This window comes from Necator americanus, chromosome I, assembly GCF_031761385.1.
Source record: "Necator americanus strain Aroian chromosome I, whole genome shotgun sequence".
NCBI lineage: Eukaryota > Metazoa > Nematoda > Chromadorea > Rhabditida > Ancylostomatidae > Necator > Necator americanus.
The window spans coordinates 22,622,608-22,650,159 of NC_087371.1; the positions used below are offsets into that span (position 1 = coordinate 22,622,608).

A 27,552-nucleotide genomic window follows, 5' to 3' on the forward strand; every position below is an offset into this window, starting at 1 on the left:
AGAGATCTCTCCTAAAGTGGCTGGGAGCATGGCTGTGTTCTCAGGAAAGATCTCTTCTCTTCCCGGTTAAGATTAATTGTGATGTGGAATATTAAATAAAGTAGATAAGAAATTCACGCTCCTACAAGAATTCTCCATAATTCACTTACATGAAATACTATAATGTTGGGTGTTTTTGTGAAGAAACTTATAAGAATTGAGTTGTCATTGACTAACTTCTCATTGGTTATGTTCAGCCGAAGAAGTACAACACTAGGTTATGTTAGGTAGTAGTGTTATGTAGGTTATGGTCATTCGGCACTACTTCTAAATGTCTTATAGATAAAAGAGGCAGCGTTCGGATAAATTTGAAAAGTTGAGATTTTTACAGGAAGGGGAACGTGGTATGCAAGAAGTACTTAATTTTCCTCACGACCCCAGAAATTTGAGACAAATTCACAACCAGAGCCACCGGTCAGGGATTCTTGCAAAAATGACTCGGCGCCTTCCTCAGGCGATGTCTTTACAGGTCTAGCCTCTAGCTACATACATACTTTTCCCTCGGACCATTCACTTCCTCTCATTAAGGAATGATAGTTACGACGATTAAAAGTCACTGCAGTCAGTCAGTCATTACAATATTCCCCATTTTTTCAAATATTCACCAAACATTCACGCTTTTATTCACCTTCGACAGAGGCTCGTAATCTTTCAAGGAGCATACTGTAATCCCCGTTCGGGATCATCCTCCCCGATGTGCCAGTCTAATTGAGAGAGGGAATTTCCGAGATTCCCATCTTTTTCGCATGCGATTTCCTTGCCCCTTCCGTTGGCGATAGCAAATTTTCCTTTCCATCTTGTGGTTTACTCGTTTTTCACCGCAATCAAAACCAGCAACACCGCAATCAAAACCACTGCAGAACGATAACAGAACTGAGTTGTCGCGGATACGACACATCCGGTTGGTGAGTATGGTAGCTCTCCGCTGTGCGGTGGGAGATTTCCATGTCCACCGACGATTCTTCCTTCATGAAATGAAAAATCCCATGAAACGTCAGGTACCAACTCGGGAAGGCAATTCATGTTTTCATTCCGATCTCATGGTCCGAATCTTCTAATTCTATATCTATATTCTGAAGCTGTTTCTAGTATGGCGTCAAAGTCTCCAAAAACGAACTTCTAAACAGGGTCAAGCGTGTAGTTGGGAGAAAAACCCTCCTGGATACTACCCCTTCATCTCACTGCTTCTGGTATATCCGCTCGTATAAAGCGTAAAGGATATTGTCTGGCGTTAATCAATCCCTTTGGGATCTGCCACCATGTTCACTTCGATCCAGAATCGTTTGAGGTTCACGAACGTGTAACTGTCCTACATAATGACTGGCGGGGCTAGCCGATGTGTCAAGTCAGTGCTTTTATCCTCCCAGACCATACTATAGTGGATATCAATCTATAGGCGATGAAAACAACAAAAATCAACACTCGTTGGGATCATTCTATTCTTGCAAAATGAAAAAACAGTCAACACCCTTGCAGAACGCATTCTAAAAGCATTTTTCACTATTTTCTACTTCCTACTCACCATCGTACTCATTGATTACAGACCATGAATACTTCAATCCGGGCCGTAATATTGACTTTTTCAAAACCGAAAAATGGCTGAGACTAACATTTTAGTTTTTTTCTGAACTGTATTCACCCCATTGTTCACCGCACGTAGGTGTAGAGAGGTTATTTTTGCGAATAGCCAGCATTTTATTGGAAACGGCTGCAGAACTGGTCGGTAGAAGGTTTCCTAGGTAGAAGTAAATATGAAAAACGGACTGCAGAAAGAGCGGTGAAAAACAAGGGCGGGGTTTGTAAAGGAAGATTCGATTTTTTAGGAAACGATTACTATATCTTTTTTAGAGACCTGATTCTTGAGAAAGCTAGAAGAGGAGAAGTTAAGCATTTTAGCAAATTTTCAACTCTTTTCAACTAGCTTTTGACAAAATGGGAACAATCTGGAAGAAACCAAAAATGAATTCTGATAGCAAAGATTCACCTCAACAACACACTTCAGGCCGAATTCATTTTCCTAACCCACGAGCTGAATTATTGGACTTCGTTTGAAGTCATTGCGATTTTGACCGCAACCGAAATTGTGAAATTTTGCATTTTCCGGGTGTGGATGCTTTTTTCGCTCAGTAACAACATCAAAATTGCCTTTTTGAGTGGTAATGAAATTTGTTATTGTCGCATGAGAAATGTGCTCTTCAAACTTTTAAGCGCTAAATAGAAGAAAAGCACTTCTCTTTGGGATTGATTCCTGATGACAGCAACAAAAAATAGCCATTCCATTACGCCATCCACTGACAGTGATCTGTTGCTTCACTGGGCACTTCGACAGGGCGTCTAATAGCTAATATACAGATGCCCTTATCGAAGTCTTCTAATCGCTCATAAACATGCGTGATATTTGGTCTACTCACTGATAGTTAAATGTCACTCGTAAACTAGTTTATCCGTATTACCTTTACCAATTTAAGTGAGCGAATTTGCATTTCTATTCCGCCATTCCACTACTTCCACTCACTGCTCTTACACTCCTGTTAGCTCCTGACGCCCATTCCTGAGCGAATTTCCTGCGCTACGTTTCCGCAGCACTGCGGATCTGCAATATATTGATTTGGCTGTTCCGGAGAAGCGCCAAAGCAATGTTCAAGCTGTGAAAGGGATGAAGTCTGTCGCCTACGATCTTGTATTACTCAATAGTTACCACTGCTTAGTTCCATTTTTTTTAATATAAAATAATAATACGGAAGTTTGTAATGCTTAGATTTGATGATTGTGACAGTGATTTGGATTTTTATTTGGACATACGTTTTTATTTAGCCACGTCTGCATCTGAACACTTTGCCTTTCATTGCATTTAAACACTGCTTTCCATTTCATTTTCTTCACAACTCTCTCACGTTATTTACAATGGAACGTACTTACTTAAGTATTCGATGGTTTGTCCTCAAATTGACAGCTGACTGTAAATAACGGATGCTCATTCCTTTTGTTTCTTTCTCATACTCAGTATTTTCCATTTTCTTGGTGAATTATTTTTGAAACAACTTCTAGAAAGGCTCTCAGGCTTAGTCAAGAACGCAGTGTATACTTTATACTCTTTTTCCTGTTTTCGTACTCATGATCCCTCGCATTTATTTTAATGTCAGTGTCATTCATTCGTTTATTGTTTACCCAAACTATTCCCTGACCAAAACGTGTAAAATTATACATGCAAAACCTTTGAAGAATACTTCACGCCTTCTACTTTTCTAACATTTTGCATCGCTTATATGTGTTTATTTAAGTCGACTACCCCTTCGACCTTCTCTTTTTGCTTTCTTTATTTTTCCCCCTTCTGATCATACTTATGATCCTTCCTCTGTTCCTGGATCCCTCTTACCACCACCAGTTGAGAAATTTCCAATGCACGCTTGACCCTGAGTGCAAAACGACTTCTCAGAGGATAACCTCCTCGAGCTCTCTCATGAAATACTCCTATGTTGACTTGATCAGCTGGTAAAGTTCATGAGCTGCAGTTGATGACACATATTCGTTTATGGCTCAAAGGGCGGAGGTGAGGAATAGACAGACGAGATGACAGGATCTCACAAAAATAGACTGGGTGGACGACAGACGAGTGTACAACAAGAAATTTGATGGTCTTTGCAGCTTCAAGAAGAGCATGCGGAAAGGCGTATTAGTGTTTTGTCCTCGCACTATAAAAGTAAAGTTCAAGACAATCTTCTTACCGTCCTACTCATGTCGTCCAGAATCGAAATAGTCTTGAACAACACGAGATCTGATCGCTTATCACCGATCGCCACACTATCTGACGTCTACGACGGTAGGTCTCGGAGTGCTGAGACAGATTATGCTGCCAGACAGGCATGCAGATTTTCCTCATGCTTAGCACGCCTTGTTAAGACAAGCTTAGTTTTCATCACAGAGCGTCTCCAACGTGCTGTCGTCGTGGAGGAGGAACCACCCAGTGACTTGCTTGACAAGACTGTGAAGAATGATAGTTCAACTAGTCTTCGAATGGAGTTGAAAATGTCGAATCTCGGAAGTCCCTACCAGAGAACGTGGTTCCGCTGTGCATCGTAGTTCGGCTGCTTGAGTCACCTCCACACTGATACAAATGATAAGCGGTCTACAACCGTTTGCAAACGGTGGGGGTATAGCTCAGTGGCAGAGCATTCGACTGCAGATCGAGAGGTCCCCGGTTCAAATCCGGGTGCCCCCTAATTCTTTGCAAAAGTCGAGAAGAATTTCCTCTAAATGAACGTTTGTCGTCGTATGAATGATGTGGCGCTTGATCTTTTCTGCTCTTCCTTTGTTCTTCTGGATTGAGACAAACATAACTTTTTGAATCTGAAATGTACTCTCTTCATTTCCTACAATGCGCTTCTGTCTTTTTTCGGTACACGTTCACCACTCCTCTTTCAAAACTCCTGAGATTTTAATTAATGCAATCTAAAAACCATATTATTTGTAGGATTGCCCAGTGTAAGCACTCAACAGTCACTAATTATTGTGTCGTTCCATCTGGTGATTATCAGAGTGTTAAAGCGAGCACGGCGATAGGTATAACCGGATTGAAATGAAGCTTGATGCAGTTGCGTAATCAGCTGCTCTCGCAGTGAACCAGACGATTGCGATCGAGGTTGAACCCTCGTTAGCTCCACTCATTTCTGCACTCCGAGTTGAGTTAGCGGTGGTGCCACCTTAATCGCAACCACTGGTTCCATCGCGAGTCCAGCCGCTCACACAGCTGCACAGACCTTCGGATTGTTTTGACCCGACTTTTGATTTTACAAAGCAGCTGGTGACGGAAGATGGATGGCGATGGTGTATAGATTGTAGGGTGGATTTTTACTTGCATGAATTACATTCACAGCAGGACTTCTGGAAAGAGGGATTGAATGCCTGCCACAAAAATAGAGGAGAAATATAGACAAGAAGAGAAGGAAGTGAAGGATAGTACATACCAGATTCCAAATGTTACTGTTTCTTTGATTTTGGAAATAACAATTACTAGAACTTACCTTACTTTACTATATGACAAGTGATGTATAGCCTTATTCATAGGATGACAAGCGTTCAATTAGTAAATCGACGATATCTGCAGATGATTTTGGGGCATCAGGATTTGAACCGGAGACCTCTCTCCCTTTCCCACGGAGTAACGCTGTGCCACGATAAGAGAGCATGCATATGCGTCGCCTCTGGACCGTCAGTGGGCTGCTGACGTTGTCTCCCCTAGGTCGTCGGCAGAGCGGTGCGTATGCTTACTGTCGCAAATAAGGCACGTTATTAAGTACCTCGTGTGGGGATCCGCTAATGACTATCTGAGCACAAGCATCTTTCGATTTCCGTTGAAATCACCAACAATGGCGTAGTAGAAGGTACAGTTTTCTCTATAGAACTTCTCTAGGCCCATGTAAATGGTTTCGATTTCTTCGTAGTTAGATCCTGGAGTGTAGGTGACGGGGAAATTCAAAGTTGGCGTCGGACCACTTCTTCCATGCGTAAAGTCCGATTCGGCTCGTGAGCTGTTCGTAGGAGTCGATGTATGTTTTTTTTACTCGTGTTTACGAGGACCAATTTTTCTCCTCTCGCATACTTCTGAGGACAGTTCTTCTCCACTTTCATATATGTGGAAGGTGTCGTCCATCGGTCGTCTTGAGATGATCACCAATGGCCGCTCCGGTGCAAGCGCACGTGTGTTGTATGTACAGATCGACATGCTAGTCCTTTTCCGTTTCGGCAGCCTAGATGCCTCCTACAATCCTGTCCCTCCTAGCGCTACCCTATCAGGCTCTCCTGCAGAGGCAGAAGACTCTTTCCTATCATTGTACAATTTTACAATTTTACAATCTTGCGTACAATTTTAAAACCCATTTGCAGGTTGCAGGCCTCTACTAATACGGGTGTTATGGGAGGACTTCGCGTCCTCCCAGAAAGGACAAATGAAGCCTATTTGCTAGAGGCGACTCCTAACCGACAGGTGGCCCCTAACCGCCACGTGAAAACGCGTCACGTAGCCTCGCGACTAATCGACTCCCTCACGAGATCACATCGAGTCGAATCGATTTGATCTCGTAAGAGAGATCCGTACAAATACCACTTCAGAACACTATCCAATAACCTGATTTTATTCTATCAAACAATCTGGAATCCCAATAGTGGATCCTGAAACTTCCTCGCGTGGTACTGCATGAAATCAACAAATAGAAAGACAATTTCTGTTCGTTAGTTTCTTCTAAAAATTAGTGGGAGAAGTAATTTCAACTGAATGCACTTGGTGTAGGAATAATCGAACGGAGAGGCGGCCTGTCGCCACCGTGAAGCCGCATGAGCGGAGCACGCTGCGTACACAACCAACCGCAGAAGGGTATTTTTCGCAGAGTATTTTTTGTCGGTTCGCTTTAAATCTTTGGCATTTGCACACTATTTATTATCGTTTCAGCATTATGATCACGACGACGGGAACCATCCATTTCGCCGCTTCTAGAATGCAGTCTAAGCCAACATGTGCTCTATAGATCAAAATCCAATCATCAATTCTGAACTCAAATAGGAACCCATTGCATTTGAAGCTCCACTCAGAATCACAGTTGTAGGCAATATAACGGCCAGTTAATCCTGTATGATGAAAAGAGCGTTGGTGGAAATTTTCGATATTGCTTTCTATCAGCTAGTGGATAGGGTTCAAGACGTAGTTCACAGTTGTTACAGCGAAAAGTGAAAACTCTACGAACAACTCTCTATACATAGAAAAGTTGGAGTTGGATCAGAAACAACGGAGTGACTAATTTTTAAAGCAACTCTCCACATCAATAGGAATGACTGTCTGAATTCCTAAAAAGGAGACTACTGGTGAAATTACCCGACTCCACAAAAGGTATGAAGCTACTGTTTACATCCCTACGAGAAACCCATCCTATTTTCAGCGGTTTCAACTTGAAAATCCTACGGACGTGAAAGATAGTTTCATTAGGTAAACTCATTACTTCATTTCTTCATCCATTTCGTTGATCCATTTTTCCTTTGTGCATTGATTATTAAAGGCGTCACCCCACGAATCTGAGTGGTGCGGGTTTCAGGTGGGTTATGCCTACACAGGGTCGTATATTATGGAGAGGAGGGTGATTCCGCCTATTTCTTCCTAATTTCCATAAAAGAACGGCCCGGTAGATGCGACTTCCAGCGTTCCGGGGCGTTATTTTCTACAACGAGTTCGATTGGAGCGCGCCAGCCTTGTGTACGCGCCGCATGTTCCGGGCCGTTTTTTTACGGCAATTAGGAGGAAATTGACGGAATCACGCTCCTCCTTATAATCTCCGATCCCGTACAGGCAAAACCCACCTAAAACCCGCCCCACCCCACATTTGTGGGGCAATGCTTTTAAGGGATCACTACAACAGAAGAACTCAAATTTTTCTAGCTAGGCGTATGAACACACTGAACATCCGCATCAAGAATAATCCGTTCGATTATTCTTGATGGGAATGATCTCCCAGTGTTTGAGATACACATGTTCGCGTGCATATTCCAGTTTCTGAGAGGTTATCTTGTTGTGGATTTGCGTTTCTGCTGTGATCTTCTTACTGTAAACCACATAACAAGCAGTACCTATTACGGTAGAGTACACAGCACCCGTTACGAATAGAGATCCACTCTGACGCTGTGTTTGAGCGACAACTTTGGCTGAATTTTTGCCATCCGAATGCTTTAAATTCCTCCTGGTATTGAATGCTGCTGTCTATTTGATTACATGTACTCAGTGCTGACGTTTTAGAGCAAGTCTTAATAGAAGATCGGTAAACCCAGCTTCAGCCCAACGTGTGAATCTATGGGATACGCAGGTACCTCCAAGGAGGAGCAGGTGCATAGTCGGGCCAAAACTAACTGAAGGTTCACCTCGGTTCCATCCGCTTGAAGCGCGGTGGCGCGAACGGTTGGAATTGAGGTGGGGCTTTTGCCAGCTCCATTCATCGCTGCAGTCTTCGCAACCGCAGAAGAGCAGCGGCGCTTCAAGCGCGCCGCTTACGCAACGGCATCCATATTCAGGTCGTTTACAGTTGTATCTGAAATTGTACGTATCGGTTAATTAACAACCAATAAACAGTCAATGAACTTAATTTTTGTAATAATTAACAAAATTGAATTAAAAACTTTATAATAATTAATAAAAGTCCATAAATACAAAAAATCTTGGCAGGGAGGCTGGTAATCGACAGTAGTTTCTTTGTTCACCTCTTCACAATCAAATTCACGTTACTCTTCATTGGTACTGGATACCTTTTTTCACATTCAACACTCTCTTTCTTTTTCCTCAGAGAGTTGGGAAAATTATTGTATTTTCATGTCAATCTCTTCGTATTTTCAGAATTAAGATAAAGATAGCTTTCCTAAATCTAACACATGCTCTCCTTCATTTCCGTTTCTCGTTCTTCTTGGCTTACTTTCAGTACTTCTCTTCTAAAATTCCCTTTCAGAACCTAATTTGTGGAACTGGAAAAATCGCATTAGTCGCGGGATGACGTAATGCACACTCTTTGATGGAGTATCTGAACGAAAGAGTGCTCACGGTTACGCCGCAACGTGCAGCGAGGATCCTTGTAACGCAAACGCAAGCTCACTTCGTCATTTTGCGAGCTCTCAAATTAGCCGATTCTGTTTCACGCAGTCTACGTTGCGTTTGGAGCAGATCCATGTTCACTCGGGCTGAAGCGGTCGGAGTTGTCAAGGTGGGACCCTCACCAACTCCAGTTAGGCTTAGGAGACATTGCGAGATCTCTGCCGCGCCGCCCCTAGGGCAATCGTTTGCGTAATTGCAAAACAAGTCAGGTCATTTTCACTTAAAGGCATCACCCCACGAATCTGAGGTGGTGTAGATTTCAGGTGGAGTATTCGTATACGGGATGGGAGACTATGGAGAGGGGGGTGATTCCGTCCATTTCTTCCTAATTGCCGTAAAAAACGGCCCGGAAGATGCGGCGCCGCACAAGGCTGCGACTGGAGCGCTCCAGTCGAACTTCTTGTAGAAAATAGTGCGCCAGAACGCCTGAAGCCGTATCTTCCGGGCCGTTTTTTACGGCAACTAGGAAGAAATGGACGGAATCACCCCCTCTCCGTAGTCTCCCATCCTGTATACGAATACTCCACCTGAAATCCGTACCACCTCAGATTCGTGGGGTGATGCCTTTAACTGTGCATGAATCAAGGTCTACAGAGATAGTGCTGCAACCTGGCACATTTTGTTGTTATGATATGAATTTTCCGAAGAAACCGCTGCGCGTCCAAGAATTTAATTACTTTCCACGGAGCGCTTGAAAGATACCTCCTGAAGTTTGATTGGCGCACCAACACATAGCCGTCGCAGCTCCGACATAAGAGGAATCTTCGTTTCCTTTCTCGCTTTCGCTACCCAGCGGAAAACATATCAAAATTCAAGCACACGTGGGCCGGTTCTTTTGTGAGGAGGACAGATAGGCTAAATGAACGTAAGGATTTATCCCAAGAGATGCTGAACGCATTCGCCGGAGACGAACAACGAGGAGGACCGACGTGTTTGCAACACGGATGGACCAGCTGGGTATGGCCTCGAGAGGACTCGTCACCGTCACTCACGAAGGTTAGGAATATTTTCGTTGACAACTGCTAGTGCAGATGAATCACTGGAATCGAAATCCACAATCGGTTAAGACGAATACCATCTAAGTGTCTAACTGACTAATTAAGTAAATCAAGCGAACTACAGATTTATGCCCAGGTGGTATTCGAAAACTGCACTATAAGTTTACCGAATCAATACGAGCTCACAAGGTTTGTTCGGACAAAGAGTTGTTTTCTCGTGGTCTCACCTCCTTAGGAGCAGGACGCTTGTAAAAAGAAAAAATTCTTGCCTTTTTAAAATGTAACAATCATAGGGTAAAATGTAGTTGGGGGCACTCAGTGGCGCCCTTATTTTTCGAAAAAAAAATTGAATCAATCGGATCCTAACGCCTAAGCATTAGTCTAGGATGATTTATGACATGTAAACTAAAGATACTAATAGAAAAAAGTTAGAACATCGTGAAATAAGGGCGCCACTGAGTGCCCCCTCCCCCAACTACATTTTCCCCGAATTATATTGTACTTAATATATACAGCCGGGTCAAAATGACATGGATCACGATGTGCCTGCGGTGCATTTGCGTACGCGCTCGAAACGGCGCGGTGGAGGCAACAGTTGGAACCGGTGTGGGACCATCGCAAACTGGAGCGATGGGTGGTGCCAGCGAGGGTATCACCACGCTCCACCGAAGCGTCTCGAGAAGCCGCGTACGCAATTGCGTACGTGGCTCGTGTCGTTCTGACCGTACTATACTTAATATACTTACATCTTTTTATATACTTGCTAGGCTAGAAGTTGGAAGATGAAAACAGTGAAAACTGAGAAGATTGATGCTATATATAAACTTGAGAAGTGCTGTTATACTCGGGGCTGAGCGCGTTCAACCGCGAGTCTTCAGCAGCACCCGTTGTTTCTGCGCTTTTCGCACACTCTCGTAATTTAGACTTGTTCCGAACGTATGCGTGTTGCGGTTCATCCGTTTTAACTTATTCACAACTACCGAGAATGAAATCGTATCTGATCTAGGCGGTCAGTTCTCTGGATTTGTTTGACCTACGATACTACTTCATACACTCCACCCCCTTTGATAGATGTACCCGAAACTCGTACAGATATCCCTCGACCTAAGTCAGCGGTCCGTTCCTACAATGCGACCTCACGTGATTTTCGTTTAATTTAAGCCGGAATATAATGGAAAAGTGGAAGAATTTAAAAAAAGGCAGTTTCTTTACCTTTACTTCTGTGGCAAACGAAATAGGAAGAAAAATGGAGCGCATACATTCGTATGTTACTTTTTAGAAGAGACATAATCACTAGGCGTCTCACGTGGAATCCGACATCACATTAGGACATTCTCCACATGGAGCCACCTCTTCTTTCTGCCTGGTCGTATTTGTTGAGACGAATCCTTTTCCGTTTTTTCTTGTTGGGCGTATTACTTAATCTTGTTTACTGGTCCCACAATGAAATGCTAATTGTGTGATTGCGGCTCTCTTGATCGGGTGCTGTGTCGCTATTGTACTTTGGCGGATTTCGTTCGTGTCATTTCGAACGGAAGCGACGTGACATCACATGAAATGGAAAAAACGATGCATATGGTCCCATCTGACAATGGACTGTGTTGCAGTTCTTAAGCGGTCTCCGAGTCACATTCGCTGCTGAGCAATTTCATTGTGCGTGCGTCTAATCTCTCCGCTGCACATGTTCTCCCTAGGGATCGTCGAAGCTTATGTAAAACAGCATTTAGTGTGCTTCACAAACATTATTAAAGTGATGCCTTTCCACCACGTCCAGCTCTTGTAGAAAACCTAAATCAAATAATGTTAGTAGCTTTCAAACATCCATACGGTCTTACTTTTGAAAATAACTCTAACTCTTTTATTTTATTAATTTAAGGCGTGTAGTTATTCACGAGAAGTTGAGTTGGTATAAAAATCCACTTGAGTTAGTACTGAAGAGAACCCAATATTGCGCCTATTGAGGGCTAAAACGCTCAGCAATGTAGTTACTGAGGTTATTTTATGAACTCAGATTCAAATATAACCTCAAATGAGCGCAAAATTGTTTCAGCAAGCCAAATATCTCGAAAGCTACGATGCTTTCGCTCTTCCTCGTTTACCTCTGAGCAATATTCCGCGTGACGGGTGATGAAAGTCGAATTAATTAATTCGTGGGAAGGCGTGGTCGTAGAGGAGAGAAATCCCTGGGGGAAACGCGACCGCCCCAATCAACAGAAATCCCTGGGGATCCGTCCGCCGGGACCTCCACGAATACTGCCTCGCATTCGAGCTGCTTCACCAGAACTGCCCACTACATCGAATTCACATTACCTTCGTTTTCACCTGTGCCCATTCTAATCGAAGTTTTTTCGTTTCTGAAGCGTTATGTCGCGAAGGAAGCAGTTGAAACCGCAACCGGTGAAAGGTGGGTAATGATCCATCAAAAATTTCTGTTAAACTATCTATAGAAGTTCCATTATTGCTAAATTTCTCATCCGTACTTACGTTTTCGTCACACATACGTTACGTAAGCTTCTACGTAAGCTTTAAGTTAATTAAAAAATAAATGGAAACATAAAAAAACTAGATATTACACATACGTTCAAGCTGGATAAGCAGCGATATCTCTTATAAGCGATGAGAAATATCAAATTTGGGGCCTAGAGCAATATAAAACGGTTTTTCTTTCGTAGGATACAAAGATCACGCATAGCTATTATGTCAATTACGTGCTTACCATCTGTCACCCACGACACACGGATTTGTCCTAGTGCTCCTCTTTCCACTCCACAAAGGCTTCTTGCTGCTTTTTAGAGCTCGAGTGTCGGCCATCTGATATCGGATGAGCATCAAACCTCTGAAATAACTGGGGTTACCGTGCAACTTCATCTCTGATCTTAAGGGTTTGGGTGAAAAAAATTGGAAGATAACCCCAAATCTGTGGTTTACTTTGTTCTAGAAATGTTTATTTCCAAGTGATTACAAAATTTAACAAATTATGACATTCAAGTCAAATATTTAATTGGAAATAATTACACTATTACACAAATTAAATTAAACGTAGCAATTAGAATTAAATCTCATGAAGCCCTATGACTTTTATTCGTAGGGATTCATGAAATTCAGTTATGTAGCGAAACATTCCACTTTGGAAGTCTAATTTTTATTTTAAAATAAAATTGTGATAGAGTGTGCTCTGAATCCCTTATTTGCCTGATTTACCACATAAGATTTTTATTGCGCGTATTTTTTGCAGTAATCTTCCGTCACAAATCAGGATAATTTCAGGCAAAAAAAAAAACGGCTGAAAAAATTGAGCACTGAACGAAACGTCATTTTTTTCTGATGGCGAGATGAGTTAACAGTTCACTGAACGTAAAATAAATTTCAGAGTTATGTTTAGTGTTTCAAGAACATTTCTGTTGTATTTCAATCAAAATTTGCTTCTGGCTGCATTTGCATTTTATAATTTTTTTTCCTTCGTAACCTCATGTGTTGTCTACTATGAGCTGAGGTGTGTACGTACACACCTCGCCACTTCGTTGTCAGATCTTCTTTGTACGCTTCTGATTCCATCAACCACTTGCTGTTATAAACCAGAATTATTAAATTATTTATTTGTTTATCACACGTTTATTCTTACTACTAATTATGATCGTTGTTTTTAACATGAAGAAAATTCCACATAGTTCCATTTCCATTTTCATTATTCTCTCCTCTGTCGGTAAACCTATATTTATTCTTTTTTTTTCAAGCAAAAAATAATGAAAATTCTTCTCTTCACTCAGAAAAAACTCATTATTGTCCAAATTGAGATTTAATAATAAATTCGAGCCTGTAGCAGTTTCAGTCAAAGACGAAAAAAATGGAAGTGCAGCCTCTAGCAATTTTTGACTGATTGAAAACCGTGCTTTTTTCTGCAGCCTACAACAATCCTTCTGAGTGAATCTATGCTTAACCGTACAATAGATAACGAAACGTTGTTTTCTTGTGAGGGGATACGTTTGAGTTGCTGAAGTTCAGTTCAATTTTTTAAAGGCGTTTTGAACTTTATAAGGCAAAAGTTTCGAGAAATTTACTATCTAGGTGAGGTTTTCACCAAAGTGTGAGTTGATTCCTCAAATCGTTGCGAATAAATACAAAAGTGAAATTTTGCTATAACTATTGATTCCATTTAAATAAAAACGCGATAAAAATAAAAACGACGAGTGAGCTGCTAAAAAATAATTCTTTTCCATGGACAAAAATCTTCGAGATAGAAGGAATTTTGAGAATGTTGAGAGAAGCACTTAACAGCGTTGTTTGGACAAGTGCAGAACTTTAGCATGAGTTATTAGTTTATTTATTTACTCATTTATCTAAAATTACGGAAAATGAACGCCCAAAAATGGAACTTAGACAAGTGGAAATAAATTCTGACGTAGAGGATAAATTACGCCAAGCGACGGGTTAATTGCTTTAAGATGATGTGCTTCAACTTTCGCAGCCGACTCAAGATGAAAACAAAATATTCGCGAAGAAGAGGTAAGCTGTAACCGTTCCATTACTAATACGAACATTATCAAGCGAATAATTGCACTTTTCCAGAAAAATGCAGCTGGACGCATGTTCGATTAAGTCCGAGCCATGCGACGATGACGTGAAGTCGGTCTGCCCGAGCGGTGAGCTGAAACTCGACTGCCAATTCTGTGGGACGTCATTCGAATCGATATCTGAACTCCAAACACACACTCTTCGTGACCATCTGCCGGTGGTGAGTTCTCGTTCAACGCTGGGATCGATCCCGAATGAGCTATAACGGAGACCCATTCAACATTTAAAAAAATGCGAATGCAATGTCCTAATCACCTCATTGAGTGAAACGACGACATTTTCGACGACCGGACAAGGCAGTGACATTAATTCATTCACTTTCTCTCCACGAAGAAAATACCTTTTCCTCCTACTTGTTCCTATTTGATGGCACTTCAAGAGTTCCCTTGAGGAACTGCACAGCACTCGAACGCTTAGGATCGCGTCTCCGAACTCACTTCAGTGGCTCGATTATTGCTGGTGTTTCAGCCGGTGCCGTCACTGGAGTGCCAGCACTGCTGCGCGGTGCTGCCCTCGTTCGCCGCCTTTGTGCTTCACATGCGAGGTCATCTGAGTGATCGCGATGAATCCAAATGTCCTCGCTGTCCGTTGTCTTTCAGTGATGCTCAGGTTCGTCCGAAAACATTTTCTCATCCCATAAGCAGTGCTATTTTTTAACGGCAGTAAAAAAGAGAGTCTTCCATCACGGTGGGGTGAATTTTGGATGAGGGACCTTCAAAGTATCCCAGAAAGATGGAAGAAGATCGTAAAAAATGAGGGAGAAAATGTTTTACATTAAGAAAAATTCATTGATCTTAGTTTCGAAAAATACAGGGATTTCGAGAAAGTTGTTATTCTTCCTTCCAGAGAATAAATAAATAAATAAATAATGAAAAATAATATTACATTATATATATTAAACATTGAAAAATAAAAAATGTGAAAAATATGCCTGGTTCTTAAGGAACCAAAATGTGCGTTTAATTATGAATAGATGAGTTAACTAAGAAATGCCCTTGAATTAGCAGTATTTTCTTGTCAGATTTATGATAACCATGGATATTTACGAACAGTCTTGTTTACAATCTCAGATGCAGCAACACGTACTTCTTCTTGAAGTGCCAACGTATAATATAGTACTGCAAAAAATATACTACTGCACTGGAGCCGGACTAACCGGTTACTTCCACTGTGATTTGCTCTAAAACTTCTGTTATTAGTATAAGTAATAAAATATCCATTAGTGTTTATAGTAGGAGAATTTTGAAGCTCTTCGATGGCAGAAACTTAGTTAGAATTGTCGGCTAAGTATAGAAAACCGCATTAATTATGGAGTAACCCACTGCTCTTGAGAAACAACGTCCCCTCGATCTTTATGGACAGCGCGAATGGTTTCCTTTACAGGCTCGCCTCTCTCACGTGATATCGCACTTCGAAGTCCGCAAACCATTACGTTTTTGTATGGAATGCGGAGTCTCCTTCAGCGACAGCCTATCCCTGGGGCAACATTTCATGGAGCTACACCTCAAACTGCAACATCTCTGCACTGTATGTGGGCAGAGCTGCGAAACCCAAAAAGAATTCACGGTTGGTTGAGTTCATGCCTTTTTTGCAAGGTTCGGGACGTAATCAAGTTGATGCTCTTCCAGGAACACGTGCTGAATCACTCAAATGAGGCGACATCGCTAGAATGCGGCACTTGTCGGGTTGCGTTCGAAAGTAGGGAGTTATTAGCTATGCACGTGCAGCTCGTGCATGACAGGCACGTTTCTTCCTTGTTTTCGATGTAACTCTCCTGGCGCGAACTGGCGCGAAAGAGTTTAATTCGTTCCTCAACGCTACTATTAATAGTGTGACTAGCCATAGGTCCCACAGAGGTGGTGGTTCAGTAATATAGAATGTTTGCTAACATACAAATGAGCACAAAGTCCTCATTAGGAGTCACAAAGGAGGAATCCTCCTAGTGTGCGCTGGTCATCTCAATAAGATATTGCACGTTTGATGCGTTTACGGTTAGCGGGAAAGGAGGAGAGTCCCAATCGAAATATCAGGACAACTCCATTGTTTGTGTTTCGTTGTTCCTCCATCAATCTGAAGCTTCAGAGAGCAGCCTTTTGATAAGACGGAATCTGCCGCCACTATGCTACGAAACGGAGCGTTGCTGAGCCCAACAATCCAGAAAGAGGTATGTTCTGGAATAATTAATTAAGCGTAACTGATATAAGTCGGAATAGCAGTCCTCATCAAGGCTATAGTCCTCACCAGATGTGTCCAACCTACCCGTCCACACTCTTTTTGTCCTTCACAACTGCGCCGCCTAAATCGAACCGCGCGTCGCAGCCACCTGGTTGAACTCATTTGACGCCCTTTAGATCCGAATACTTCACTGTTCCGTTTGTGATGAGAAATGTTACGGTGAAGATGCACTGGACGAGCATAGGCTCTTCAGTCACTGCAAGGTACACGAGGAGTTATTCATCACAAATTTTCGCATCCAACTACGCAACTCAGAATTAAGGTCCCTCGTTCGGATGCATGTGCCGCATGTCAAGCACCGCTGCTAACAGCCGAAGATTTTGAGAAGCACACTAGAATGCACACTGCCGATCTGTACATGCACTGTGCTGTATGTCGGTAAGCTTTTTCAGTGTTACTTGGCTCCTTTTCCTCTTTTTTTGTTACAGACTCTCTCAATGGCGCCCTTATTTTTCTAGCCTACATCCTTCTCATAGTAACTTCAGCTTACATGCCACAGATCTTCTAGGACTATCTGCTTAGGTCTTAGGCCGATTAATTTGATTTTTTTAGATGTAGGGGCGCCACTGGGTCCCCCACCCCAACTACATTTTACCCTGTATTCCTAACTGAATTGCTTACTTATTATTTTTTGATATTCATCTAATACACATACATCGAATACATAATGAGTGCACACATAACTACCAGAATTGTGGTGTAATTGCAGTAGCAGCGGTTGCACTCAAAGTAGCAAAGTGGGACCTTCATTCATCTTTTGGTTCGATTCCAGGTGCATAACTGTTTATGTAATTGCAGCACAGCTATCTTTCAAAAGGGGGGGGGGGGGAGGAGGGGGAAATGAAGAAGGTTTTGTTTACGTTTGTTTATACTGTCATGAGTTGGACCGGTTTTTTGTTTACCATTATGGTGCCATCATTTTGGTGCCAGCATCGGCTTCATCTTTTTTCCTTCACCTTCTGTGAAACGCTATCTTTTTATTTAGGCAGTCTATACGTAGTGAGACGCAATTATCTTTGCATTGTCAATTCCACATGGAAAGAAGAACTGATGGTGAAGATAGTGAACAAACATGCGGAATATGTGGAAAGGTAGGATGTCAACCCATTTATTGAATCGATAACCAGAAAGCGCCTTTTCTGCTCTGGCCTCAGGTAAAGCTAGGTGGTTCTAGAAGCTCTCAAGCCAAAGGTATACAACAGCGTACCGTCTCTATTGTGCTACCGTTGTAGTACAAACGATTCGATGTCACCTCCGAGTGATATTCTTCCACGACCGGAACCAATGCGGTCAAGCAGCCGCCGACATCAACGGCGACTTGGGCAGACGACGACGCGGTCGATGCTTGGGCATCTCGAGGTTGCTGCTTCGTCTGTGCCGATCGGAGTTTCGGCAAAATATCGTGACGGCAGGGTATGGTCCTTACAGGTGCCTACTGCTCCCTTCTCCCTCTCCATTTCAATAAGAGGAAATCTTGGCCACCATTTCCCGTTGAGAGCGGGAGCGCTCCCGTTTACCGAACCAAATGAGCACGGGAAGAGACCACGTCCGTTCTCGCTCCTCTTTCTGTCAATCTGGCCACTGAAAGCCAGCCACTAGCTGTGCTTATCTGGTAGCTGCTAAATGTTGAAAACCTCGCCATTTGGTACGTGTTCTTTCACCCGACGTTACACCATTGATCAGAGTGTTCTGGCTCCGATTTTTAGTTGTTTTTTTTGTAATAGATAGAAAATCAATCATCTTAGGTGCTTGTGAATCGCTACCAGCTGAATGTGCATTTGATGGAGCACGATGAGCGAAGATGCTGTCCTCACTGTCTCCGTCCATTTGCGCTCGCCCAACATCTTCTTACGCATGTCTCAGAGGAGCATGGAGAGGTAAGAGCTGATTATAAATCACCATCAGTCGTTTTTTCGATACAAAAACAGAAATCGAATATTGGAGGAGGTGTTTTGCAGAAAAATTGTGGTTTTAACGTATAAGTGGTACTTGTTGCACCAAGTACATCTGCAAAGAAGATTTTTTTCTAGTTTCTACTCTCTTTCTATTCAGGACCAGCCATTACACTCATGCGAAATTTGTGAGGAGAATTTCCGATTTGCGGTTCAGCTTGAGAACCACGTTCTGAAACATGCGGCTGAGACAAAAAGCAGGTAAATATTGTGCAAAAGGTTTCGAAGGGAAAATGAAAATGTTTCCTAGAAATGAATGAAATAACGATATGCATCCTCTCCTCCTCTTCCAAAGATATGCTCTCTTCCAAGGAAAACCTAGAATAAAACTTACGTTCATTTCTCATTTTTCTGTACAAAGGTGTTGAAGATTTCTGCAGCTGTTGGATATTCAAACAAACTCACTTTCCGGAGGCTACACAAATCTTCATCAAAATACCGCTCATCTTTCCTTGTTTCCTAATTAGTCTCAAAATAGTAAAATCCGATTAATTTTCTTTTGACAACTCTTTGAGCAAAACAGGTAAGAAGCACAAAGAGAGAAGTCTCGAACGTTTCTCAGAACTTGATGAGTTTTCGTGATTTTTTATGCTTTCTGGACCCTTTACTCAGCATATTCAAGGTCAAATTCGAACACGCCGTCGCCAACTGAGCTGTTTCCTTGCCAGCAGTGCTCCATGGTATGTTAGCTGAGGAGGAGAGAGGAAACACCGCTAAAAAAGAATTACTGTCAGGTGTTCTCCTCGCCATCTGCCCTACTCTCACACAGTAGGTCCCATACGGAATCGCAGAGACGTTGCCCGTTATGTGGACTTTCGTTCAACACTGCTAGCCGTTTCGAGAACCATGTACGGAAGCACGCAAGCACGACCAACTGCGTCTGCCAAATCTGCGGCGATGGATTCGCGAGGTGAGGAGGGTGGAGTGCTCGCGAAAACCGTCCGAGTCTGATCGTGATTGTAGTTTTTCAGCAGGGACGTCCTTGATCTTCACATGCAGGTGCACAAAGGAAATCTCGAACTTGGAGCACACAACCTGTTATCGTAGCTTTTTCTGGACATATCAAGTGTTTAATGCGGGCTTTAATCCTGAAGATCAAGAGGTCCTAGATGATTCAGCTGATAATGTTTCTATGAGCAGAATAAATATATTCAAACAACCGCCTCCGTCAGAGTACAAGTGTGAAAATTCATGATTTTTTATCTCAAGGTTGTTTTTAAATTCCCATTCACTGGCAATACTAATGTCCACAGGTTCTTGTGCTAGCAACATCTGTATCAAAGAGAAGAACGTGCACTTCCAGTTCTCATGTGGTGCTCTACTCGCTTGCACTTCCGAAACTGACAATGTTTGAATCTTCCTACAAAAAAAATTGTTAGCAATATTTTTTTTGCAGGAAGAATCGGTGGTGTATTTGCGTCCTGAATGAATTGGGAACGGTTTTTTGTATTTTTTTTGGTTTTTGGCGCCGGCCCTTGCTCCTGTTGTTGACGGCGTTCTCACAGATCGCTTGCCCACAGACGCGGCGCGTAATAAGGTGACTCGTACGGAAATTCATGCAGAAAGTCTATCTCAGAGTTCTTCAGAGCGATAAGGGGGAGTTGAACATGAGTAAGCTCACACTCATACTCTTCATCTAAACTCTTAACCTCAACCTTTCGTGGAGAGATCCAAACATCGTCAATGCGTGACAAAATGTCTTTAATATCGTGCTCAAAAGGAAGGAATGCTGATTCGAATCCTAATTGTGTAACAAAATTACAGTAGTCATTAATAAGAGAGCTCGGCCTCAGGATTAGGAAAGACTTGATCTGGCCCGCTCTTGCAGCCATTTCACGAGGGTTTGCTTACACATTCAATGAGATAAGTAGATGACCGGTCTCCTCATACTGTTTGGGCTTCAGAGTCGCTTAAAGACATCATCCCACGAATCTGGGGTGGTACGGATTTCCGGTGGAGTATTCGTATACGGGATCGTAGAATATTGAGAGAAGAGTGATTCCGCTCATTTCTTCCTAATTGCCGTAGAAAACGGCACGGAAGATACGGCTTCGAGCGTTCCGGCGCACTACTTCGTACAAGGAGCTCGATTGGAGCGCGCCAGCCTTGTGCACGCGCCGCACCTTCCGGGCCGTTTCTTACGGCAATTAGGAAGAAATGAACGGAATCACCCTCCTACTCCATAATCTAGTATCTCGTATAAAAATACTCCACCTGAAATCCGTACCACCTCAGATTCGTGGGGTGATGCCTTTAAGTATTCGATGGTTTGTCCTCAAATTGACAGCTGACTGTAAATAACGGATGCTCATTCCTTTTGTTTCTTTCACATACTCAGTATTTTCCATTTTCTTGGTGAGATATTTTTGAAACAATTTCCAGCAAGGCTGTCAGGCTTAGTCGAGAACGCATTGTATACTTTATACTCTTTTTCCTGTTTTCCGTTCCCGAAGTTGGCAAACTCCACAAGTGATAATGTCGAAATGCAGCGGGTGTGGCGCAGGAGGTTCCGTTGTGACCGTACGATAGATCGGTGGTTCGAAACCGCTCCAGAGTAAAAAAAAAACCTTTTATCCCTCTGCGGCCGAGAACGTGAACTCTCATCCATCTTTGTACCATTCTACGTCTGATGGGGCCATAGTAGCAGTCACTAAAGAAGAATCTATGATGGACGGACATCAGCCGCAAAACTTGAAGAATCGAAAAAACCACTTTGAAACCTGTTTCGCTTGCACAGTAGGAAATTTTGGTGACAGTTTGCTCTTAACTAGATTTCCCAAAGCAGGTGAAATCTGGAATGGTTGAACTCATTCTGGAAAGCCTTACTAAAGCAGAGCAGCCGAAGTACATGTTTTCGACGTTCATGCTCACCTACAATGCAATCGTTAGTCAATACATTACATAGCTATACAGGAAAATCTTTCGGCATAGCATCATAGCGCTTTCCTGTTCATTTTTTTCTGTCTCACCCCCACAGAAAGCGATGCAAAGATCATGTGCTGCAGCTAAGCACACGAATAAGTACAATTTCAAGGGAAAAAAGCAGAAAAAATAGCCGAAAAGGCCAATCATCGCGGCAGGGAGGTTAGAGGGGTTACAGTACTAAAAGAAATGTCAAAACAGACATTCGTTAAGCGGTATGGGTCTTATCTTTTCGTATCCATTCTCCGCCGTCTAGAAATAATGGGATCATGTGCCTCTTGAATGTGCCGCTCCACATCACCTCGCAGTGTCTTAGAAACGCACGTTTTTTGACCCAGGAACATCACTTCGGTGATTCTGACCCCATCTCACCACCGTAGCACTCAACAGCTCAGAGCGTGAAAGCAAGGTCCGTAAAACAAGAATTTGATAAATTCGAAGAACAGGTGCTAATCGATCAATTTCTGATCATACTTGTTCAAAGAGGAAAACAGTAATTTTCTGAAGACTGGTTGACTTTCCTTAGCACATTGATGTAATCGACCAATCGTTTTCTCACGCACTGCTGCATACAAAAGAAAATAAATAAATAGTTACACAAACAAGGCATGAAGTGAATTGAATGTCTAGTGCAAAAATACAGCCACAAAAATACTGGGAACAATTGGATCCACGGATGGGTCGGAATCGATGCATTGAGAATAACGCTTTGGTCCAAGCTGCGCGACAATAAAAACGTACGCGAGCGTCAGTGTAGTTCGTACGTATTTGTTTTTTTGATGATAAATTGTGTGATCGTGATGACTGGCTTGTAACTGAATGACCAACAGGAGGTGGCCGTGGTAAATGTAGGAGAGACGGTCCCAGAAGAGCCACTGACAGTTAGTTCTTCTATCTATATTCAAAGCATTTTGCGGCAAAATGATTGTTATAGTTGGCGTAGGGGGAAATCCCAAAATCAGAGTTTCAGCGGTCCTCTGAAAACCTTGAAAAAAATCACACTTTTCTAAAATTGTAAATTGCAGTAGTATTTGTGACCAACAAACACGAGGGCTCCATTGATAGTCCACTCGTAGCTTTCGAATGGTCAGCAGGAATTCTGCTTTGAAAATCAATAATGCTTGTAAACAAGCAGTCGATACATCGATAAGAGAGGTTGCATGTTCATTTGTTTACACGAAGATGCCTGCCAACAGAACTCGTCCCAGTACAACTGTGAACATTTACGGCGTCTCCAGAATGACGAGGAAAATCGATAGAACAAACTTGGCCGATCACTGAATCGATATCATTTTACGAATAGCAGCGAATTATTGATTTGGCTCAAACGCGGTGATATTACAGTTTTATTCTCTAACAGGGGCGGTTGTAGTGTATCGGCCAGAGGTTCCGTTTCCTGCACGATCGATCGGGGGTTCGAATCCGCGCTAGTGCTCACCAAACCTTTTATCCCTCCAGGGGTCGATAAGTTGGTACTATACTTGTCTCGTGGGATAAAAACACTGATTTGACACATCGGCTAGCCACCGCAAGTCATCGTATAGGCCAGTTACACGTTCGTAAACCTCAAACGATTCTGAATTGAAGTGAACGTGGGGGCGCATCCCAAGCGGATTGATTAACGCCAGAAACTTTATCCATTAACATTTATCCTTTGACAACGAGTAGGCACAAATATGCGTAGCCGTGGCCAACGAGCTGGTTTAGTCTCAAGACGTCTCTGGGTTTTTATCTGCATGATCAAATTCCGGTCCCAGCCTAAATGAGCGCATCAGTTCTATCACACGGTGGTCCGCTAATACCACGGCGACTCTGGCACCGAGCAGGTAAGCACAACGTTGACGTTCTGCGCCCTTTTTGGTTCTCGGTTTTGGATTTAAAATTTTTTGGGATAATAGCTTGTTCCAGATGAGCCATTCGGGAGAATACTTTCCAATATAGAATACTTTCCTAGGGACTGACGCATGCGACGATACTAAAACGTTACTTTTAATGAAGAATGTTAATAGTTTTGGCTGTTGATTCACATATATCATCGACAATTACGCATAGTTTCTGATAAAATCCATTCATTTATTTCGGAACTTGGGATTTAGTTGTTTGAGGACCACAAAAGGTGGTGAGTCTTCTCTGTTAAAGGCAGCGCATCACGATTCCAATGTGGCGCGAAATCCACGAACAGACTGCGGAACCTGGCGTAACTCCGGTCGTCTTTCCCCAATCGTCATTCTTTATGACGGGAACGCGCCACCCTTGTGCACGCGCCGCATTCGAGTGCGAGCGGTTGAAAATCGATTATGTCTCCTCAGCAGCCTATTCACGTAAAACCAATAGGCTGCTGAGGGAGCCGGAACGTGTACGTAGAGGCGCGGTCTAACATACTTTGAAGGAACTAAAGCGGTTTCCACGCCGTTGTTTTTAGGACGATTAGGGAAACATGAACGGAACCACGCTGGGTTCTGCAATCGACTACTTGAACGCTTCCGCTCTGGGTTCCGCACCATGTCAAAGTCGTGATACGCTGCTTTTAACGTTTCCCGTCAGATTTGCCCAGAGTCCTAACACGTTCCTTCTGCGTTTGATTAATTTGGTCGACCGAGCCCTGATATGTGGATAAAATGAACAATGCTAAGCGTTCTGGATTGGGCGAGCAGATGTCATAAGAGGATTCTTCACTTTTTGTGGTAGGAGAACGGCATTTTCGACATGTTACCCGGAACGAAAAGGACTGCGCCGGGCTCCACTGACAATAATTTGGGTTCTTGTGTTGTGCTTGATGATCTTTTTGTTTTTAAAAATGTTCTGGATCAGAAGAAATTTGTTTCTTTTTTCATTCTGGTGCACTATTGGTGTATGTGAAAAATAAATAAATAAATAAGTTTCCTTTGTGGCAGTAAGCTTAACCCCTCAAATTGCATGTGATGAAATGAGGTACTACGTAAATCTCTTTCAAAATTCCAGAATAGAATATTTAATTAAGCAATGTGTGTAGTGGAATCGTGCAGACTAGAAAATCAGAGTAAAAAATAAAAAATAAATAAAAAAGTAAAAAATAATAAGTAAATAAAGAAATCTGAGTAGAATTTGCTTAACACTACCAATTATATACATTTCTATGAATACGTAGAGAAAATACTACAGAGCAAAATAGTTTTAAAAAACACCGCACTTCGACTCTGTTCTGAAATTAAAGTCAATGGTGCAATCATTGACGAACTTCATGTATTGTACTTCATGAGTAGTGCATAATGTTACTGTGGGTTTACCTCTTTCAGACGAATTATGACGAGAACGACAAAAACGGATGGCACCGATGTTCTATGTAATAGAACGTAAAGAAAACATGTAGTTTTGCGCCAATAAGTAGTTTTTAATTGTTTCTATTAGCATTTGTTTACTTTATTGCTAAGGACTGCCGCTATCGTTTATTTTATTTGCTTATTCACCGGTACAGTAACGTGAACACGGCTAAGCTCCTCTCTCTTGGGGTCTATGAACCGCTAAAAAATTATGATTGTTAAAAATTATTAGGAAAAAATTTACTTTTTATACTTCTTAGCGATTTGAATACTGAATGACCAGATATTTGATCTAACTTCACTTTTCTGAAAAATCTTAGTTTTACACTGTTCGATAATGTGAATATTACGCTATTTATTATACTTTTAGTAATGAGCAAAGGCATAGGAATTGAGATGTAAAGTGTCTTGCGCTGCAACGGCTTGTGAAATTTTAGAAATAATGCCAAGTTCAGTTATTTCAAAAGTCGGAATAATTGTTAATAGGAAGAGATGCATGACCTTTTTAATTGATCGCAGATTTTTCTCTCTACTGACTTTTATCAGGGCGGGTGTAGCGCAGTAGGTAAGAGACTTGGCTGTGAATGTACGGTCGATGGTTCGAAACTGCTTAGTGCTCACCAAGCCTTTCATTCCTCTGGGGTCATTAAATTGGTGCCAGACTTGTCTGGGAGGATAAAAACACTGACTTGACACATCGGCTAGCCACCGCAAGTCATTGTAAAGGCCAGTTACACGATCGTGAACCTCAAACGATTCTGGATTGAAGTGAACGTGGGGGCGCATCCCAAGCGGATTGATTAACGCCAGAGATTTTAATGATCTTATTCCTTTGTTCCCCTCATCAACACTAGTATTTCAATTACCTGCAGAAAAGAACTGGAAAAACGATTGTAGGACTGGATTCTCTTCAGATGTTTCGCAAGGAATTGAAAAACAAAATAGAAAGTGCAGCAAGGGATAATCTTCTTGATGTACTTGTAATACGAATACTACTGACAAGGCCGCTCCGTTAAAGGCTTATCACAAAATCACAAAATTGACAGCGTAGGCGTCTCAACAGGAGTAAATAGAAATAGGGGTGTAGTTCATAACCTGAATGAGATTATGCTTTAAAGCATCACCCCACGAATCTGAGGTGGTACGGATTTCAGGTGGAGTGTTCGTATACGGGATCGTAGATTATGGAGAGAAGGGTGATTCCGTCCATTTCTTCCTAATTGCCGTAAAAAACGGCCCGGAAGATACGGTTTCGGGCGTTCCGGCGCGCTAATTTCTACAAGGAGTTCGATTGAGCCTTGTGCACGCGCCGCATCTTCCGTACCGTTTTTTTGCGGCAATTAAGAAGAAATGGACGGAATCACCCACCTCTCCATAATCTACTATGCTGTATACGAATACTCCACCTGAAATCCGTACCAGCTCAGATTCGTGGGGTGATGCCTTTAATTCCATCTAGCAGTGCAGAAAAAGGCGTAGCCTTGGTTGCAGACACTCCAACGATACGATACATATCAGATACAACTTATTACGGGTAGTAGAACGATGTTAATCCGCAATGCCTCTGCTATTGTGCAGGTTGGAGAGCTTCTGCTGCTTATTTGAGTCACATAAAAGGTGAATTGCGGCCGTTAGACGAGGATGAAATTATTTGCGTAATAAGTTGCATCGTAAGTGAATCAGTGCAAGTGAGGCTAATTCTTACACCTTTTTCTGTATTACTAGGAGAAACTGAACGTGATCACGGCCATTATCTTTAATTACACCCGCCACCTACTCGTCTACAGACCCACTTTCATAATGAGCTGCCTTTAACAGAACTCTCGGTCTTTCGATTGATCGCATCGCATGAGTGATGAGAAGAGTACTGTATGACGTGATAAACGGACTTTCTAGTTGATTACAGAAATTACGTGAGGTGGGTGTAGTGAAGTCGGTAAGAGGATCGGCTGTGGCGGTGCGATCGATGGTTCGAACCCGCCCCGGTGCCAACACGCTCTTTCATCTCTCCAAGTGCCAGACTCCACTAGGGGTATACAAACAGTGAACTGACACATCTGTTTGCCGTTGCGAGCCATTGCAATGCTGCATACCCATCCATAAACCTCGATGGATTCTGTATTGAAGTCGAACATGTAAGCGCCTCCTCATAGGGATTGATCACCGCCGTGCACTTCATCCTTTACCCATTTTATACAAACTGCATGATAAAACCAACTCCAAAAAGATTATCGAGAAAACTTGCAATAAACACAACGCTGTGTTATTTTTATACCATTGCCAACTTATCAGTGCTTGAGAGTAATTTCAAGGCAGATTTTGGTCACGAATAGGAGTTACCAGGAGACTTCGTAGCGAAACCTTTCAAAGCGAGCTCAAGCGGCCCCAGTGTCGAGTTTTTTCGCCCAACAGTTGCAGTGGATAGTATTCATTGAAGGGTTCACTGCCAAACTCAGCCAAAATGAACGAAGGGGAACAAGGGACCTCACATAACCTCTCAATTTAATTGAACTCTTTGAAGACCGCATTGTGAAGCATTTCTAGCCTCAAGGAAGAAAAAAGCTTCAAAAAGTAAAGAAGCGGGTAGAATTCCATTTTCTGCGTTTGGAATTCAAACCTATGCAAACTTTTAGAAGAACTCGACACATCAAAGGTTTTTCTTCTTTTGACAACTGTACGTTAAGCGTAATTGCTGATAAATTGTAGGAGGAGATCCAGTTTCCATTCAACTTCTAATTGTTGCAGCTTAAAATTGACGTCAATTTTCAATCAGCAGCGAATCGTCGTACATTCCAAAATTTGTAGCTATTCTATTTTAGAAATATGCGTGGTAGAAGTCAGTAATTTACACCTCTATCAATTAAATTAGGAGAAACAGAGCACTCTATTATTAAGAGTATTTCATTCATGTCTCT

At 42.3% G+C, this 27,552-nt stretch overlaps 2 protein-coding genes across 3 annotated transcripts; both read left to right on the top strand.

Moving 5' to 3' along the window:
* Nucleotides 1-3,774: 3,774 nt before the first annotated feature.
* On the top strand, nucleotides 3,775-4,119 carry RB195_006542 (uncharacterized protein; the record flags this gene model as incomplete). Its single annotated transcript, XM_064179692.1, has 1 exon — nucleotides 3,775-4,119. The coding sequence occupies one exon, from the start codon at nucleotides 3,775-3,777 to the stop codon at nucleotides 4,117-4,119; it is 345 nt and encodes a 114-aa protein (XP_064036627.1).
* A 1,104-nt stretch (nucleotides 4,120-5,223) lies between these two features.
* RB195_006543 (uncharacterized protein) lies at nucleotides 5,224-19,611 on the top strand (the record flags this gene model as incomplete). Of its 2 annotated transcripts, none has more annotated exons than XM_064179694.1 (17): nucleotides 5,224-5,293; nucleotides 8,708-8,768; nucleotides 9,543-9,655; nucleotides 14,100-14,160; nucleotides 14,224-14,389; nucleotides 14,698-14,838; nucleotides 15,613-15,795; nucleotides 15,858-15,970; nucleotides 16,312-16,393; nucleotides 16,581-16,667; nucleotides 16,727-16,842; nucleotides 17,450-17,555; nucleotides 18,210-18,341; nucleotides 18,517-18,617; nucleotides 19,039-19,096; nucleotides 19,151-19,326; nucleotides 19,388-19,463. In XM_064179694.1, the coding sequence occupies 17 exons, from the start codon at nucleotides 5,224-5,226 to the stop codon at nucleotides 19,461-19,463; spliced, it is 1,842 nt and encodes a 613-aa protein (XP_064036628.1). The 2 variants fall into 2 exon arrangements, with proteins under 2 accessions (XP_064036628.1, XP_064036629.1); XM_064179693.1 differs by lacking the exons at nucleotides 5,224-5,293; nucleotides 19,039-19,096 and adding exons at nucleotides 9,782-9,846; nucleotides 10,581-10,666 and having other exon boundaries at nucleotides 8,580-8,768; nucleotides 9,476-9,655; nucleotides 19,388-19,611.
* Between the last annotated feature and the right edge of the window lie 7,941 nt (nucleotides 19,612-27,552).